Source organism: Phaethon aethereus, assembly GCF_964289735.1.
Source record: "Phaethon aethereus genome assembly, chromosome: Z".
Taxonomy (NCBI): domain Eukaryota; kingdom Metazoa; phylum Chordata; class Aves; order Phaethontiformes; family Phaethontidae; genus Phaethon; species Phaethon aethereus.
Genome location: NC_138577.1, coordinates 47,802,609 through 47,822,666, shown reverse-complemented (window position 1 = coordinate 47,822,666; position 20,058 = coordinate 47,802,609). Strand labels below are relative to the sequence as shown.

The 20,058-nt window shown below is 39.0% G+C and overlaps 1 protein-coding gene across 1 annotated transcript in view; it reads left to right on the top strand.

Annotated features, from left to right (window-relative positions):
• Positions 1-15,664: 15,664 nt before the first annotated feature.
• Positions 15,665-20,058, top strand: part of FANCC (FA complementation group C) — a gene marked incomplete at both ends in the record, with an annotated part of 68,189 nt that continues 63,795 nt past the window's right edge. The window contains 2 exons of the mRNA XM_082013377.1: positions 15,665-15,829; positions 17,455-17,539. Of these exons, the coding sequence (XP_081869503.1) occupies positions 15,665-15,829; positions 17,455-17,539 (250 nt within the window). The remainder of the gene's footprint in view (positions 15,830-17,454; positions 17,540-20,058) is intronic.

Here is a 20,058-nt window from a genome sequence, read left to right as displayed (position 1 = left end):
GGATGGGTGAAGCAATTTTTTCCTGAAAAAATAATTTAGAAAATTTTAGAGTCCTTTGATATACACAGAATAATTTTTCACATTTACAGGAAGATGCATATATTGCATGAGATTAATCCCAAATAAAAATCTTCAGTCTTCGATTTACCAGAATTTTTTTGTTAAAGAATACAACATTTTGTGCCAACCTGATCTAAAAAATGTAAAAAGTATGCCAGGTTGTAAAGATCTTACTACATGTATAAACAGTAGAACAGGCCTCAAAAATCAAGTCAACTGTTGAATTGAACAATTCAACTTTCACCAAGAAGGGTATTGCCAGACCAAATTTTCTGGTTAATGTTAATAAATGACTGTCACTATTATTAATGTTGCTAAAATGAAGATAATGGTAATGTTCATTAAAAATCTCTTATTTTCTTTCATGTAGCTTTGGAATTAGAAAAATCCTTTGTGTCTTGGAACTTGGTGGCATATGCCATCAACTTCTGAGACAACTTTTGAACCACATAGTCTACTTTGTAAGTTATAGGAATGTAGAATATGATAAATATTTTCTCCTCTGTGGGTATTGCAAAAATATGTAAAAATTAGTAGGACTTAGTTATGAATTTTACTATAGAAATAATACTGATTTTAGATGGCTATGACAAATGATGTGTGATGATTTGGAGTTGAACTCTGTATCCCTAATACAAAACTACTCTTTATTGGTATTACATTAATCATGAACTAATTAAACATAAACATAAATTAATAAGAAATAAATCACAAAGAGAAATCTATATTAATTAACAGTTATACTTTAAATCTTCTAAATTTGGAAATTTTTAGTTGCAGCTTTAACACCTTTTCAAGAGTGCTTTTACTCTTACTATGTTATGGTGAAGGATGGACTCATGTCAGACTTACGCTATTCACAAGAGGTTTCTGTTGTTATTTTTTTAACTGTCAGCCTTGCATATGGTTGCAGGGTTCTGACATAGAACTTCTGCAAGCATTTTTAACTTTTCATAGAAATTCTGTAGGTAAGCAATGCCATGAGTTATAGTTTCATAAATTTACTAGTCATGAATTATACCAGATATTATTGGACACAATCTAAAGACAGATGACTTGCTCAAACATAATCTGCACAGCATCAGTTGTAGTAATCTGGCGAAATAAAGTCCAGGAGTTTACTGCAGCACAAACAGCAATGTAAATCTTTGAGGCAAATAAATTCTTTTTACTTGCACATGGAGCAAACCTGATGTTATTATGTTATCAGACATGTATTTTTAGTTTGATTTAAAAAAAAATTACACTGTACTATTAAACTTTAAAATTTGAGCAGTACTAATTGGTCTCCTGTAGAGGTGAAGTAGAACAGGCCTTGGAAACTTAAATTACTTCTTTAGTGTCATGTGTGAGATGTGTCAGAAGTGAGAATCAGACTCTTAAGTTTCTGGCTCCTGGGGCCAAACTGCAAGGCTGCCCTTTCTCCCTACTAGAAGATTCACTAGACATGTATACTTTATAAATTTTAATTAACTATGTGACAATATTGAAATATTCCAAACACTGATTCTCATAAAGTATTGTAATTTAGAACTAAATTGACATATATGAGTGTCCAAGGAGAATAGGCCAAGTGACATACCACAAGCCAATACTGTTTTCCTGTGTTGCACATTAAAAGTTCTCATCTTATCATCAGCTGACCCAAATGCATAAGGAACTCCTTTCCCATACAATACCAGGGCTATATAGCTTTAATTTCATGCCAAGGGTGGCATTGCTAAATTGTGATTTTTTTCAGGAACAGATGCAACAAAAATCTTACTGGCCAGTCACAGGATCCTCTATTAGCATGTTAGAAAGTACACACACAAAGAATATGCAGGAATATTTTACTGAGAATCCCACAAATCAATGCCTCATTGCTTTGAATGTCAGTGCCCTGTCTCCAGTGTAAATGCCCACATAGCTAATTGTTGCGGCAGTATGAGTTTGACTGAGTGAATCACTGAAAGTCTTTGCTCTAGATGTTTCTGAGGAAACTTATCTCTTCTTGTTTGCAAAGAATGAATAGCCTGATTTAATGCTTGTGAATAGCATGAAACCTTGTCAATGGACTCCAGGGACAAGAGTCTGTTGGAGTGTGTTAAAATAATGTACAACAAAAAGGTGTAAAAGTTGATGCGGATCTCATGAAGTTATTTTTATTCTTCTGAAGAATACATTTTGCTTTTTCTGTCAGGTGTGCTTAGTGCCATAAATATGTCTTTATTCAGAAGATTTTATTCTGTGGCTGTTTCTGCGTGTTAGTAGTCAAGGAGAGAGGGGAGAAAAGTATGAGATTCTTTGGTTAAGTTCTTTTTTTTTTTTTTTTTTAATGCCAAAGAGAAATGCGTTCTTTCATTTGCAAACTTGCTTTCATTGTATGTGTACTATGTGAATGCTTTTCACAGAATTTCAGTAGCCTCAACTGATATTACAATAAATATGTATCATTTTTACTTACACTTATTATGGTGTCACTAGAGTTCATACAAAAATATGTATGCATAATAAAAACTGGAAAGAAAATACTTTCCTATGATTATTGTGTGGTCATTTTCTTTTTGGTGGAATATTGCCCTTCACTATTGCATAAACCATTGTGTCATGCTTGAGGATCTTAGGTTGAATAATAGATTATCTTGGAGGAAATCCTTGAGAAGCAGTGTTAGCTAATGGGCCAGAACATAGGAGATTTGTGTCTTTTATCTCTTTCTGTCATTTGTTTCCTCAGTGACTTCAGTCAGGTCACTTGCTGTTTGTGCCGCTGTTTCCTTACACTTATGTAGAAATGCTTTAACTCCTTTGAGCTGAAGAATTTCAATGAAAGGTATGTGCTTCATTACTAGAGTAAATATGAGAGGGTCTTGAAAAAAATGGTTATAGAGATTTTTTGAGAAAAGGAATTCACTTAGTCTAAACAAGACAACTCTATACACGGTATGAATAGCTCTGAATATCAATACTGTTGGCAGGATTTGAACTGATGTATCTGTGTACATCAGCGGTAAAGCCTGAATTTATAAGTTTCACAGATATTAAAGAAGCATAATTGCCAGAAATATGAAACCCTTTAGTTTTAACTTACAATTTAAGGCTGGTCATTCTTCTCTAAAGAAGCATCTGTCTAAACAGATTGTGTACCTCTCCCTGCACCCCCCCCCCCCTTTTTTTTTTTTTAATGGTGAAACAAAAGTGAATATTTTTGGACTGTGCTGCTCATTTGCGGAACCTTCTCCACAGCTTAGTTGGAGGAAGATAATGTCCTGGCAGGGACTTCTTTAGACTTTCATTCCTGCCTCCTTGTATTTTTAGTATGTACAGGTAGAAGTGAATGCTGTTCCTTGATACACTAATACAAAGGAATACACTTTTTTCTTTTACATTAGAGGTCATATATGACTCTTCTGAAGAGAGGACTAACGTTCTAAGTTGCTGTGTACAGTTTAATGTATATTCTTCTAGTTATGCTTGGAAACTAGTTAATTACTGCGTAATTGTTAATTTCAGAACTTAAAGTGAAATGTCTAGAAAGGAAAAAAAAAAGTGCCAAGTATTGATGTATATGCAACCCTCCCTCCCTGGTAGCTCAAAATATTGTCACTCTGGAAATAGAAGAATGCTGCTTATTTCATGGTGAAACTTTGAACTAATCTCTAGTTAAAGTGTTTTTTCAGAGGAACTGAATTTTAAGGAAATAATTTTTTCTGTATTTCACTCAAGCAGTATACAAGTAAGTTGAAGAGGAGGCTCAATGATGAGGGAAGCTTGGATGATTGGTTTTGTTTATGTTCAGATCAGAATTAATAGAATGGACCATTTCAGTTGGAAGGGACCTGCAGCGGTTATCTAGTCCAACTGCCTGACCACTCCAGGGCTGACCAGACTAAAGCATGTCATTAAGGGCATTGGTCACTGACGCTGACAGGCATGGGGCATTGACCACCTGTCTAGGAAGCCTGTTCCAGTGTCTGACCACCCTCTCGGTAGAGAAATGCTTCCTAAAGTCCAGTCTGAACCTCCCCTGGTGCAGCTTTGAATCACTCCCACGGGTCCTATTACTGGATCCCAGGGAGAAGAGCTCAGCACCTCCCTCTCCACCTCCCCTCCTCAGGAAGCTGTAGAGAGCAATGAGGTTGTTCCTCAGCCACCTTCTCTCCAAACTAGACAAACCCAGAGTCCTCAACCGCTCCTCACAGGACATGCCTTCCAGCCCTTCCACCAGCTTTTTTGTTCTCCTCTGGAGGCATTCAAGGACCTTCACATCCTTCTTAAATGGTGGGGCCCATAACTGGACACAGTGCTCAAGGTGAGGCCACATCAACGCTGAACACAGGAGGATAATCCCCTCTCTTGACCAGCTGGTTACGCTGTGTTGCTGCACCCCAGGATGGGGTTTGCCCTCCTGGCTGCCAGGGCACACTGCGGACTCACACTGAGCCTGCTGTCACCCAGCACCCCAAATCCAGATCAGTTTTTTTCTCAAGCAGTGTTGTTCTGTAGAAAAGAGGTTGAAGAAAGACTTTTATGCATGTGAAGTTACGGTAAGTATGTCTAATAGTGGATTTAAGCTGGAGGAGACAGTGATAACCAGATGTAGAAGTTTAACTGAGGAAGTACAATTTGTATTTGGTACACCTCTGTGTCTAGGTAATTATAATTCATTCACATCTGTGCTTTGGATTACATGAAGCTATGTGAGAGCATAATATTTGCCAGTAGAGGGTAATGAAAACTTTATATCGAGGTTCATGTCAGCCCACGAGATACTGAGTGATGCATTAGCTGGCAGACTGGGTATAGGAGAAGGGGTACAAACAATAAATTACATCTAACAAGAATTTGCTGTTACTGTTCATAGGTGTAACTTTTCTGGTGTAGTGACATGGTGAGCTCTTATGTGAATAAGCTTCTTAGTGTCTTGAATGCGCTGTGTGAAATTTAGGCTCCATTGAGACTAACAAAAATTTTGCTGCTGATGTAAACAGAATCAGAATTTTGTTCCTTTTCCTGTAACCTGCAAAAAAAGGTCTAATTTATGTAGTGTTTAGACTACTGATATCAGAGGCCCATGCACAACTGATGTGTGGTGTTACTAGCCAGTGAAGCTAAACTGGCGTTCACAGTGATTGGACTTTTTGCAAAGTGGTGTAAAAATACGTTACTTTTATTTTTATGTTATCAGATACTCTACAGAAGCAGTTCTGCCTCCTGTAGTTCAGAGGCTGAATCAGACCTAACACCTCTTTCCAGAGTTGCATTTATTCTTTGTTTGCACTGTCATCTTAGCTGCGTTTTTCTTTGTGTGGTCTTTATTGCAGCTGTTGTCACAGAAGTCAGCTGAAAATGAACTGGGATGGGTGAAAAGGCTCTGTCCAGCAAACTAAATCCAAGAATGTTTTAACATTCATCTTTATTAGAGCTACCCCAAAAAATGTTTATCCTTCAAGCAGTAGGAGAGATTGCCGTATGACAGTGACCTGAGTATTACCAAAATAATCTTGGAAGTTTTGCCATTTACATTGTGCGAGACACAATGTGTAAGTTTTTGTCTTACTGAGGAAATATATTGAAAGGAGATGAGCTTCACTCCCCCCGCCCCAATTTCTAGATGATTGCAAAGGTGCGTGCTTGTTTGTGCTTCGGTTCACCATGCCCAGTATGTCATTTCTAGCCTCTGCTGTATTTTGTCGTATATTGTTGTTACCTTTCTGTGGTAGACCACTGTGTTCTGATGCGAGGTAAGCATTTCAGATAATGGAAGAACAAGCAAGGAGTTAAAGGGTGAGCTAGAAGCCCCCTGTTCCTTTCAAGTCTGGCTTTTGATTTGGAAGGCCCTGTTGATCTGCTTAACATCACTGTGCACCAGTCAAATCTGGGATTTGCTTTATTGCCCTGAAACAAATTTCCATTTTGTACATGCATCTGATTCCCTGCCTAGTGGTATGGACAGCTTTATGTGGGCCTTGCTGGATTTTGATCTGGCTAGTCCTGACATTGAAATTCTTTTAAATTAGGACATAGTATGTTTTGATACTTTGTTGAATTGCGTAGAGCCTTCTGCCAGAGATGTAAAGGTACTTTACCTGTTTTTTCCTCTTAAATTTACCTCTTTAAAAAAAAAAAATACTTGCGGCGTTGGAGTCTTAATAACTTAGTTGGTGCATTTCTTGCAGGAATGACTTCAAGTGGCTTGTGATCAGACTTTGTTATTCCGTTTGTGCATAAAAACATACTAATCCATTCTGTGGGGTGGTAATTGCATCTTTTGTGTATGAGAGTGGTAATTAATTGCCGTGTTGACCTGTTAAGATTCATTATGGAAAGGTAGCAAATAACATCTGTAAAATTCAACGATACTACTGCTAAATGTCTTTCACATTTTTCACTGTTCCCTTGAATAGATAAGAGTTAGATGGATGTGCTGAGAGATTATTTCTGCCTTTCCCATTAAAGAAGGTTTTATTCTTAGCCTCTTGAAATGGGGTAGGTCAGAAGGAAGATCTCCTGCTGGAAGACAAGCTTGCCATTAGAACCAGAAAGTTTTAAAATTAATTTTTGTGAAGTGGTTACTCTTATTGGAGAAGGCTAATAAATAGGTTTTTTTTTGTCATGAAGCTTATAGCCTGATGAATGGGAAGGAGAAGGCTTTATTATGATCATATAGTCCTTCTGGAGGGGAGAAGGAGATGTAATGTTTTCAGAGTGTTCTAGAAAGGGAGATCTTGTATGAATCCCAGCAATGCATGCTTCTTCAGGGCATGGAGTCCTTCTCCAGTCCTGCAGAGCAACAGAATGCAACTGGAAACATCATTTTGTTGTTTGCAATGTAACTCAGATTAAACCTGTACAAGAGGTTTCATAAAAGTCTCCCTGTTGGGGACCACAGTCCTTTAAAGATGAAAATTGGGCTCCTTTTCCAGTGAGACCTGATAGTGTAATTCAGAAGGCAGATCTGACAACTGTTAGGATACTGATTATTGGAGTAAATAGAGGAAACAAATATAGAGGAGCAAAATAGAGTTGTTAATTACTCTCTCTAGGAGAACTGTTAGTCTAAATGTTGAATGATAATGCCACCCATCTGCTTGACAGCTATTTAGTTTACTGGATTTTGCATGCTTCTTGGACAATGTTGGTTCCTTTCTTTTGGCAAAACTCTGTTCTTTATCTTTCTTTGGAAATAAAACCATATTCACATGCATTTTGTTTTAATTTGAAAAGTCTGCATAGTCGGGAAGTTTTCTGTAATAGTGGTTTGTTCTTGCTGTAAAATACATTTGTGAATGTAGGCACAAAGAGGAATAGGCAAACTTGCTCTTATCTGAAAAGTTATTAAATAAAAAATCAACATTAATCAACACTGGATGTAAGCACACTGTCCAGAATCAAGATGGAAATTGTTCTCTAGATTATTGTTGAGTGCTGGACTGCCAGTGAGTGTAGGTTAGACCAACCTTTAAAGCAGCCTGTGAGGCTAATTTCTCAACAAGGGACATTGTGAAAAATAAGATGACAGGAATAAATAATACATATTTTTGATATTAATGTAGTCTTTAATACTCTTGGAGCTTTCTGAAGTTTCTAAAAAAATTATTCACTTGTTTCCTAATAAACCTTTTCTGAATTTATTTCTGGGGGCTAGTAATAGGTTTTCTTTAATGTAGGAAATAAATCATGTTTGATTTTACTGCCTAACTAAGTACATATTACATTTTCATTTTGTTCTTGGTAAGTAAAAGGACAGTTGTCAAGGTGATGATGAAAAGTATACTTGTGGGGACAAGGTGAAAGAACCTAACTGACATTTTATGTAGAGAAATAATAAATGAGGAAATAGTATCTATGTTTTGGATAACTGCTACTTTTTTTTTCTTTTGGCATAACCTCAAAATATCATCCCTGAGACAGTAAATTTGTGACATGTTTATCATCATCTTTGAAACATGGAAAGAGTAAGTTGAAGGTCTTCTGCTCTATTAGTGTATCAACCATGTTGCATCATAATTGAGTTAAGGGTGATGGACTAAGGAGTCAAAATAGTGATATCTTTTGATTATCTAATACACTGAAGTGCTTACTTCATATCTAGTCTCCTAATTCCTAGTGTTAGTCTCCTTATGCCTATTAGAGTAATAAACATGCACAGAAGGACTGTTCTACTGCTCTTATAAGTGTTAACAACCCGAAAAATAATTTGGAATTTGGAATGTATGTTTATCTGTTCTGTTAGCTCAATGGTGACCTGTTCTGCTTGGGCCCTTTGGACCGTGATGTCATATAAGTATTTAAACTGTTTTCATGTTTTGTTTTTTCCTCACAAGCTGAGGTTACTGATGGGCGAGATTTGAGAGACGGAGTAATGGAAAGCAAGGTGTTCATTTGGAGTGTGGAGCAGCTTATCACTGGTTCAAGGAAAAATACACAAATGAGAGCTTTAAACCTAGAATGCAAGTTTTTGTCACGTTTATTTGGAATGCTGTGACATAAGGCAGTGTTGTACCTTAATGGTATCTCAAAGATCCTTCTACCTGAAATGCTTTTATTTGCTTAAAAATATCAGCTGAATTTACAAGATTAAAGACAAACTGAGTAATAGAAGTTTAGTAGTAATTTTTGGCAATCTATTAAAGCCAGAGTTGGGGACATAAATAGCTATGAAAGCTTGTTACTGAATTTTCTGTGATTGACAGAAATTCTTTCTGAGGAGCTGTAATGCTTTAACAACTGCATATTCCGTTTTTATTATAGCCGAGTCCTGAGTTTCAGGATTTTTAGTAGTAAAGAACTTACTTTGCTTTCACTTGACTTATTTTTTTATGGTTTTACTTAAAAAAATATTAATTTCTGCACTTTTAGGTTAAAAAACCCCTACCCTTCATTCTTTTACCACCTCAGATGCTGGATGCACAAGTGTTCCATTTTCAGGCTACAGGTAAGGAGATAGTTGTGAGAAGTTTTCTGAGCACTCCGTTGGTGTCTCTTCTCCCGTAGCCAGCAGCGGTTCACTGTCTGCCACAGGTGAGCAGCATGCGGGTCTGGCTTAGCGTGTCAGCCCGCAACGGTGCGGTGGTTGCCTGGGGGTGTCCTGGAGGTGCAGCGGTGGGTCTGCAGTTGAGCGTCGTGCCCTGGGGTGCCAGTAGGGCTTCACCTCAAGATGTGGGAACAAAAGTCACTGCCTAAAGTGGTGCGTTTCAGACACTAATCCAGGTAGTTTACTTGACAGAATAAAGCTAATCCATTCCTTCTTAGAAATGCTGCCTTCAGCTTCTGAAGGATATAACAAGTAGCCTCACGCCTGAGCTCCACAGGGTTCCCCGTGCTTCAAAGTACAAGGCCAGGAGGGTTTGACTGGGGGTTCTGAGTGAGGAGGACTAAAGACTATTTCCTCCCCTTCTTTCTAGAAGTAAAGGATATTTTAAGGCGATTCACAGTAAATCCATCTTCTGAATTTCTCATATTGTGGAGTAAATAGTCATAAATAAGAAGCAGCTTTTTGATTTTTGGCACTGAAATGAAAGGAGTCCCAACTGAAAAGAGTGGAAGTGCACCTGAAAGAGACTTTAGGAATATACCTGACAGGATGGCAAGTCAGACTATTAATTAAGTCTTTATTATCTATAATTTCTGTAGGTCTTTTAATATGTCCTGTATCTTTCTGGGACCTGAATGTTTAAATTACATTTAATTCACTAATAGTTTTATATCTCTCATGTTAATAAACTATATATCCTGTGACGGTTTTTGAGATTAAATCTGTGTGTCAGGTTTGCTCTGTTACGCTTTCTTTTTAATTGTGTTATTTATACATTCAGTAATTTTACTGTATGCTTTCCAGTAATGTTGAGGTGAAGACAAGAGTCTAGGACTAAATGCTATAGTTAAAATAAACAATGAACAAAATAACTATTTCATTGGAGGCTTCTAAAGAAAGCAAACACATAATTACAGCTTAAAAATCATGCTATTGCAAATAGAACAGGTGCTTGGGATAATTCTTTTTTCTGGTTTTCTTTTCATGTGGCAGCATAAGCAGTGTTGTGATGCAGCAAAATATTACTGCATATTAAATTAAGCATGCTCTTGATCGAGGATGAATTGAGGCACATACTAAGTGCTAAACAAGGGCCTATGGCCTATATGAACAATACAGCAATTCTTGGAAATGTCACTTTAATATGCAGAATCACAGAATCACTAAGGTTGGACAGGACCTTCAAGATCATCAGGTCCAACCATTAATCCAGCGCCACCGTGTCCCCTAAACCATGTCTTGAAGCGCCACATCCACACGTTTTTTGAACACTTCCAGAGATGGCGACTCCACCACCTCCCTGGGCAGCCTGTTCCAATGCCTGACCACTCTCTCGGTGAAGAAATTTTTTCTAATAGCCAATCTAAACCTTCTCTGGTGAAACTTGAGGCCATTTCCTCTCATCCTATCGCTGGTTACTTGGGAGAAGAGACCAGCGCCCTTGTCGCCACAACCCTCTTTCAGGTAGTTGTAGAGAGCGATAAGGTCTCCCCTCAGCCTCCTTTTCTCCAGACTGAACAACCCCAGTTCTCTCAGCTGCTCCCCATGAGACTTGTGCTCCAGACCCCTCACCAGCTTCATTGCCCTTCTCTGGACTTGCTCCAGCACCTCAGCGTCCTTCTTGTAGGGAGGGGCCCAGAACTGAACACAGGATTCAAGGTGCGGCCTCACCAGGGCCGAGTACAGGGGCACAATCACTTCCCTCCTGCTGGCCACACTATTCCTGATACAGGCCAGGACGCTGTTGGCCTTCTTGGCCACCTGGGCACACGGCTGGCTCATATTCAGCCAGCTGTCAACCAGCACCCCCAGGTCCTTTTCTGCCAGGCTGCTCTCCAGCCACTCCTCCCCAAGCCTGTAGTGTTGCCTGGGGTTGTTGTGGCCAAAGTGCAGGACCTGGCATTTGGCCTTATTAAACCTCATACAGCTGACCTCAACCCATCGATCCAGCCTGTCCAGATCCCTCTGCAGAGCCCTCCTACCCTCCAGCAGATCAACACTCCCACCCAGCTTGGTGTCATCTGCAAACTTACTGAGGGAGGACTCCATCCCCTCATCCAGGTCATTGGTAAAGATATTGAACAAGACCGGCCCCAGCACCAAGCCCTGGGGAGCACCGCTTTTGACCGGCCGCCAGCTGGATTTAACACCGTTCACCACAACTCTCTGGGCTCGGCCATCCAGCCAGTTCCTCAGCCAGCGAAGAGTAAACCTGTTTAAGCCACGAGCAGCCAGTTTCTCCAGGAGAATTCTGTGGGAGACGCTGTCAAAGGCTTTACTAAAGTCCAGGTAGACAACGTCCACAGCCTTTCCCTCATCCACTAGGCAGGTCACCTGGTCATAGAAGGAGATCAGGTTGGTCAAGCAGGACCTGCCTTTCATGAACCCATGCTGGCTGGGCCTGATCCCTTGGTTGTCCTGCAGATGCCCTGTGAGTACTCTCAAGACCACCCGCTCCATGATCTTCCCCGGCACGGAGGTCAGGCTGACAGGCCTGTAGTTCCTAGGATCCTCCTCCCGGCCTTTCTTGTAGATGGGTGTCACATTGGCAAGCCTCCAGTCTTCTGGGTCCTCCCCTGTTAACCAGGACTGCTGATAAATGATGGAGAGTGGCTTGGCAAGCTCCTCCACCAGCTCTCCCAGTACTCTCAGGTGGATCCCATCGGGCCCCATAGACTTGTGGGTGTCCAGGTGGTTTAACATGTCCTTAACTGCTTCCTCCTGGATTATGGGCGGGTTATTGTGCTCTCCATCCCCATCTTCCAGCTCAGGGGGCTGAATACCCTGTGGATACCTGGACTGGCTATTAAAAGAGGCAAAGAAGGCATTAAGTACCTCAGCCTTGTCCTCGTCCTTGGAGACAATGTTCCCCGCCATATCCAGTAGGGGATGGAGATTCTCCTTGCCTCTCTTTTTGTTGTTAATGTATTTGTAAAAACATTTTTTGTTATCCTTTACGACTGTAGCCAGACTGAGCTCTAGCTGGGCTTTTGGCTTTCTAATTTTGTCCCTGCTTGACCTAACAAGGTCCTTGTACTCTTCGTGAGTTACCTGCCCCTTCTTCCAGAGGTGACAAACTCTCCTCTTTTCCCTGAGTCCCAGCAAAATCTCCCTGTTCAGCCAGGCCGGTCACCTTCCCCGCCAGCTCTTCTTACAGCACATGGGGACCGTCTGCTCCTGCGCCTTTAAGATTTCCTTCTTGAAGGCTGTCCAGCCTTCCTGGACCCCTGTGTCCTTCAGGACTGTCTCCCAAGGGACTCTCTCAACTAGGGACCTGAACAGGCCAAAGTCTGCCCTCTGGAAGTCCATGGTAGCAGTTTTGCTGACCTCCTTCCTTACTTCACTCACAACTGAGAATTGCCCAAGATGGCCTCCAACTACCACATCTCCCACCAGTCCTTCTCTGTTTGTAAACAGCAGGTCCTGCAAGGCACCTCCCCTGGTGGGCTCTTCTGTAACTCTCAGTGTAAGTCTTCTAAGAATGTGAATTGATTGTATCCCAAAACAGGTAATAGCAATATTTTTAGAACTTAAAGTTAATTTTTCTGATGATAGTTTTTTAAAATCTGCATTTGGTTCCTAATAGTTGCTGTAAGTGATTCTGCTACCATTAAATTGGCAAGAGTAGTTCTTGCATAAAGCCTCACAGAAGTGCTCAAACTTGCCTCCTCCCCCAAAGAAAGAGTGCAAACAAAGATTGTTATTCATGTCACTCTTAATGGTTTGTTTCCCATTTCTTTTGGTGTATATACCACAATTTATTAGAGATAAGCACTGCAGATTACCTGTTCTCTCAGTGATATGGATAACTTGCTCCTTATTTCTGATATTATAGTATTTTGAGCAATTTCAGAAAATTAATTGCACAGAAAAAAGCCATTTATTTGTCCCTTAATCCACTTTAGAAATGGGACAGAAAACTGACTCCTCCATTTTTGCCTGGAAACGTGTCAATGAATAAGCATTAGACTGCAGCTGAGATTTCTGAATTCTATTTTAGAAACAGAACTCTATTTCTGCTTCATCAGAAAATGATGTGAAAGGAGCAAGTTCATGACTGATCTTTCTGAAGATAGGCTCTGAACTCTAGAACGTGTAGTTGGGGTTTTTGGTGCAAGTACTTTGCTTATGCTTTCATACAACAACTGTGGAAAATATACTGCGTTTCAGGTGAGGATTTTGGGTAGCACTGAACACAGCGCTGCTTTGTTTCCTCGGTGAAGGAAAGACAGGTTTATTTGTGTGGCTAGTACAAGTCTGTTGATGGGACAGTATTTTGCTCATATCCAAGATACTCAGAACAGGTATCTTAAGGGTATTAACTATTAGAAGCTCTAAAAAATGCACACTTGCAGTTAGCAGCATATAGAGTAGATATCTATTCTAAGATTTTCTTTCTTTTATGATTTGTGCTGAGATTCTCCTTTTTGATTTCTCTTTTTTTGATTATGGTTAAAATAGAATGTACATCTCAGTCTTTGACAGTTTTTTCGATAAGGCAATGGCTCTGGACCAGCTAAGGAGTTGCTCAGGAGTGTCTCTGGCCCAGCAATCTGATTTATTTGGCTGTAATTAAGAAGGGAGGTAAAACACCTTTCTTATTGTGGAGCTGGAATTTCAGACTTCTCGGAAAAGACCATCCTCACCGTGTGATGGCTGTGCCATTCTGCATACTGAAATAGTAGTTACAAGATGCCTGGTATAGGAGGTAAGACTGCTTCATTTGCTTACCTTGGATCCTCTGTTAACATGTAGTCGACTCATGTGACTGGCCCCAAAATGTTGGAGTATCTGTGGGTTTTGATTTTTTGTTTGGTCGTCCCCGCCCCCACCCCCCTTTTCCTTAAAGTTTTAGGAACCATTTTGTTAGGGGACTTACTTTTCAGTTTTTCAGGAGGGTTAATCTTACCTGGGAACATCAAACAGGCTCATTAATTTGCTCAAACGTGTAAAATCAGTTCCTGGCTTTAATTTGTTCTTGAAGTCTTTATTATGCCCCTGTGATAAGAGTGTTTGATGGCTAATGGTTAATTGTTGCTGGGTGTTTGACCTGTGTCAGTTCAGAGAGCAATGGCGATGAAGTCTCATAGCCTGTTTTTGATACTCGAAGAAGATCAGTAAAGATCTTGGCATGGCATAGGTCCATTAAGAGTTCTGCTGACAGCAGCAGCTGCAGGTAGAAACGGGACTTTTTTTTTGCTTACGTTACTTTGAACATGTTTAGGGCAAATATGCCTTGATCTCTGGCAAGCCAACAGCTTTTTTTTCTTTGTTTTTTTTTTTTTTTCCCCCTGGACAGGAGCCAAAGTCAATAGTTTTGATTCACGATGGGGTATTTATTTATTTATTACTTGTAGAAATTAAACATGTTTATTAATGATATTCAGATTTTTCTCTGGCTCACATTAGCATGCTACATAAGTGATGTGATTGTAAGTGTCAGTTGTATAAAGCAAGCTCGATTTGCAGGGCTGCTGCTCACGTTCAGGTTTATTTTTTTGTTCCATAGCTCCATGTCTGTAGCTTACAAAGGTAAATATTCACTGATTTCTGTTGCTTCTCTGAGTGTCTGAATTTGTCTCCAAGTGGGCAACAGTTCGTTTCTGAAAACTGCCACCACATTTGTGTTAATTGACAGTTGTCTTTACAGTCTTGACAGAAAGAACAAAGACTGAATGGCTGCAAGAGCTTGTTTGCTCTTTCAGCCTGTGAGGTGTTTCTTTCAGAGAGATTTAAAGGTTGGTGTAGTGCCTGCTGTGCTATTCTCTGTCCTTCTGCCAACGACAAATATAATAGCAAAGCAGAAAAAAATGTGTGACGGGGTTTGGTGTCTTTTACCGGGGTAATTTGGTTAGATTTCAACATTCCAGCTTGGCAATAATGCTCATCTCTCAAAGACCCAGTTTTTACAGCAAAGTGTGCTATTGGATATAGATTCTATATGGTACAGCTCTTATTCAGAACCGAGTTATGTGTAAAGCTGCATGTGGTCATATTTTTCTCATCTCCTTTGTATAATAATAAAAAGAGAACCAGAGCTGAAATACTAAATTTATTAGTTTCCTTTAAGGAAAATATCCTTTTTGCACTTAAAACTAATGATCAATTACAAATGTAGAACTTAGAACAAGCGAAGTCTCCCAACCCCTTTTGTTTTGATTGAGCCTTCTTTTAATGCTTTCATTTATCTTGAAACAGGCATTTTCAGTTTTTCATCGTGCACAGGATTCTAAATAAATGCACACTTACATTATTCTAATATTCTTTGAGTGAAATATTGGTGACGACAAATTCAGATAACAAAAGCCTGAGACACAGCTGGGTGGTACATTCTAAGGTAATTTACTGATTACTGTGCCCCCTTTGCTACTTTGTCACAATGGGGTTATTATTTTACCCTCTCACTTGGACAAAGAAAATTGGCACCCTTATGAGGCGGAAATACAAAAACACCCCTGACACCCCCCTTTCACATGTGAACACAAAAAAAGTTAGCAGAAATCCTTCTTCCCATTTTAATTCTTGGTTTGAAGCCAGTGTTCAGTGCTGTCTGATGGGGAGTTTTAATCTTTTTTTCAGGTCTGCAGGATGGCCCAGGACACTACAGTGCCCAAACTGAACTTTGAATATTGGTTGGATAAAGCTATTAAATGGGGTCAAGCCACCACACTGGAATCCCAGAAGGATGTGTGCCTTCAATTGCCTCAACTCCAGGAGTTTCTACATCAGCTTTATGAAACTTTAAAACATATGGTAAGTTTTTCTTTTCCTCTTAAAAGGAAGAGTGACCTGTTTTGAAGATGCCCTCAGAAAACCCTCTGAACCCATGTTTCAACAAAAGCAGAAGCTAACAGTAGCAAGGAGGTTTGTGCTGTTGACCTAACGTATTGCTGGATCAGAGAGGCAAATTGGGGAAACAGTCACAGGTAATGCAAACAGGAGTGTGCTTCCTGTTTCCCTGATTTATTGTGAAAGGAGGTTTTTCTTCTTGATTGGTTGCTGTCACGTGAGATTTCCCAGCCAATGCTCTAGCCCCTTTAAAAAACTCTTTAAAATAAACAAGAATTTGATTCTGGTTGTCAGGTCATAAATTGGGTTATTTAAAGACCTTAACATGCAAAACTGTAATTGATCCTTTAAATGTTGGAGAGTCTGTTGACACATTAACCCCAGCGTTGTGGCACATGGTGTGCGTTCTAGCAGCATGGTCAGACCATTGGCACATGCTGCTGGCTGTTCTCTTCAGTAATTTAATTATTGTCTTCGCTCGCTAGAGTGCTTTTTTTAGAAGTAATTTTAGTTGTTTATATGTTAAATTGTGTATATGTTTTTCTGAGCACGGCTGGTTTTGGTATATGTATTCAGTACAGTTAGCTGTAGAAATACTGCATTATGGCATGAGGCTGACTTACGACAGTACTTCTTTCTAAATATTCTTTTTATCTGAAGACTGTGGAGTTGTTATTTTTTTCTGAACTGAATTTAACTTTTAGATAAAAAGATTTCTGGGGAGTGGTGTTTCTTCCCATATTTATATATGTCTTTTTCTTCGGGGGGGAGGGGATGATAATCTATTTTTAATGTTGCTATTTCAAGTAATCTGAGGCTTAGCCTGAAATGGACCTTGTGAATATGGCCCCAGAAAGTCTAGGGCTAGCCCCAAACGTGAGACAAATGTAAGGAATTTATTGCAGCAGCAGGAGATGGTTATCGTTCCTGCTACTTGCATGTTATCTCAGCACAGCACCATTTTTAAAAGCCTTCATTTATGAGATAGTAAAGCTACAAAAATGGAAAAATAAGATCGATTACACAGGACTGTATGTAAACTACATTGTCTACTACTTTTATAGTGAAGCTGCTTTCTATTTGGTTAAAAGCTAAATTGCAGTTTGTTGCTGGCTAGTCATTATGTAAGTTAATTTAAAGAAAGCAAGGGAAAGTAAAAGAAAGATACTTAGTTTTATGCCATAGTAGGTATTCATTTATTCAGAAAGTCCGTAAGACAGTATATTAAAGCAATGAGGATCAACAAAAATATAGGTTGATTGTGCTTTTATTATTATGAAATCTTGGTTACCAATATTGTTTTCTGATTACTGGATATGTGTCAAATGAACAAATTTTCTACCATAATTAAGTATTAAGTGAGGAAATTAATTACTTAAGCTTTAACCTATTTGAATTATGACATTATAGCCAATTTCAGGAAGTTCTGCTTTTATTACATACCTGCAGGTGTTTTGCTTCCAGAGCATTTCACAGCAAAACCACTGGGATTTTAATTTACAACATTCTGTATCATTAACAGTTCTCCTGACTTACTTTTGATGTGCAGTATATTTATTATCTTTTTGTTTGTTTTTATGTTTTAACAGGATTCAATTGTAGCAATCCAGCAGTTCCCTTTAATTGGCCAGCTTCTAGGAAGGCTTTGTTGGAATCCTTTTGTTATAGGATATGGTAAGAACATGTAATGATATTCCTGCAGCAGTTTCATAAACTTTATTTTAGACAAATTAGGAAGATACAACTTGTTGTATACTTTGATTTTTTTTACCATAAAAACACACCATTCTTTTTTACTTAAGTAAAATTTTGAGATGAAAATGTTAGCCAAGTTATTTAAAATATGTGACGTTAAGAAATCTTATATTTACTGTTGGAGCTAATTAATTTCATGGATTAGTTACAGAATCTTGACTTGAGAGCAGTAGGTTTCAAACCTGGTGAGTGTTTATGTGTGTCATGATTTACGGTTTTCTTATTTTCCTCTTGTATTAATTAAATTTTTGTTACCTTCTCAAAATGTACAAAATCTAGTGCTTCAGATTACTTTAAGCAGAAGTTTCTTCCAGTTATGCATCAGAATAGTCCATTATAGATGCTAATATAGAAGAATTAATTTTTCTGTTCTTGGTTTGGTTTTTCATTAGTGTAAAGCTAATGTATGTGTTTTTAATGAGTTTATTCTGAATGTGTGTTTTCACCATCTTACAAGCTAGTAAAAATGCACACAGAAGCAGACGCAGAACAGTGAAATGGTAACACAGGAAAAAAAAAGTATGAAAAACCAAAATCCTCGTACTGGTAGTGTATATATTTGTAGGTAAGAATAAAGATGAGAAAAGAAATTGGCGACAGGAAAACTGTTGGGAGGGAAGAGATACTACTTGTGCTACCTCACCAGCAGTTCCAGTACATTTTTCAGGAACTGAGAAGTTGATATGTTGACAAATTACTCTGGATCTACTTTTAAGCGGAAAACCAATTCTGAGCTTCTCTATGAGCCCCTTAAGATAATCTGTTGCCAGTCTTCTGCTACAACTACGACAAAAAAGTTGCATTTTTGTCACTTCTGCTTTTTGCTTCCTTTTGGCAAAATACAGGGAAGGACAATTTTTGTGCTCACCTGGAAGGGCTTATTAAGCACAGCATTAGGCTAAAGCGATTGTATGTCTTCTGATTTGGCTTTACCCTCTTCTAGTCAGCTCCAAGCACAGGCAGAATGAACTTGTCTGCAAAAAACATGGTAGATGTGTGTTCTGTCAGCACTTCCCCTCTGAAAAGAAAATTTGGGAAGAAACCATAGATTTAAACATAGATCACTTTTGCAGCAGAGCAAATGTGTGCTTTTGTGGCATCTTTTGAGAAAAGACTTTTCACACTTTATAGACTTATTTTCACAGTGGTTATCTTTTGAATCATAGTTCCAGTTTTTGAGAATGCCGGTAACTGTTCATGTTTACAATTACACACCTGCTTTTCTTCTAAGCTTTTGTTTGAAATATACAAGTCTTCAGACCATGAATTCTTTTGAGCTGACAATACATTGTGGTATAGGAACTAGCTTCTATATTTTTCATCAAAGTTGAAAGCCATCTGTTTCTGCTTTTGACTCCCTTTCACAACAATCCTAGCAATACATTCCTGGTTTCCTGCTTCTTCCTCTTCTTTGGTATCCCTCAGCATTTTCTAAAGCAAGAAAAGCCCTTTTTCTGCAAGGGCAGAAAAGACCTCTGAAACTGCTAGAGAATGGAGTTTTACTATAGAGGTTTTTTTTGGTCTCAAAGTTGCAAGCAAGCCAATTCGGAGAACTTCACTTGCTCAAAATGGAATCCTTCACTTTAACGCTTGAAGATGAGTCAAGGAGGTCTGACATCAGTAGACCTGAAGATGTCTGCTTATACATTCCCACCACTTCCTCTTTTTTGAGCCACCTGAGTGCGCTTTGGACTGCTGGCATTTTAGATTCAACAGATTTTCATTTTGTTTGGCACTACTTCTGAAGATACTGTTTAAGATAGTGCTGGCTATAGCAGATGCTGACTCTTAAATGGAGTTCATGTAATTTCTCATTTGGATAGATAGCTCATTCAGGCATATGTCTGAGATGAGGCCACCCTCGCAGTACAAGGTACTAATTTTGCTCAATTCAGTCATTCATACTAATAAATGGAGGAGGAAAAACATTATACTTCTGCATCACGTCCAAACCACAATACCTATCACCTTAGATGAATGTCTCTTGGTGCTGGAAGCTGACATGGCTGACCACTCTGTGCAGGAAGTGTGGTCTCCAAGGGAAAATAATCTCCTCATAAACACTCCTGAGCAGGAGGTGACCAAGTTAGCCTTATTTAGAATGCTAATGTGAAAGAAGCACGACCAAAGAAAATCTCATGGCTGTGTTTGTGGTCCTAAACAACAAGGGATACATGAGGAATTCAGTCTTGGTAAGGAATTCCAGTGTTTTTTCTGTGGGCTGGGGGATTATCTTCTCAGTAGGACCCTCCTGGTTTAAGTTTTGAGCCTAAATGTCTTGAATCCCAAACTAATACTATAAATGCTGGGGAATTTCTTCGTGGCTCTGTATGTCAGTATATGTGTGTGAGCATGCATGCTTATGTATGCATTCATTGCCACAGAAAGCTCTCTTTGAGCTAATCAACATTTTCTGATATATTTCAATAAAATTTTAC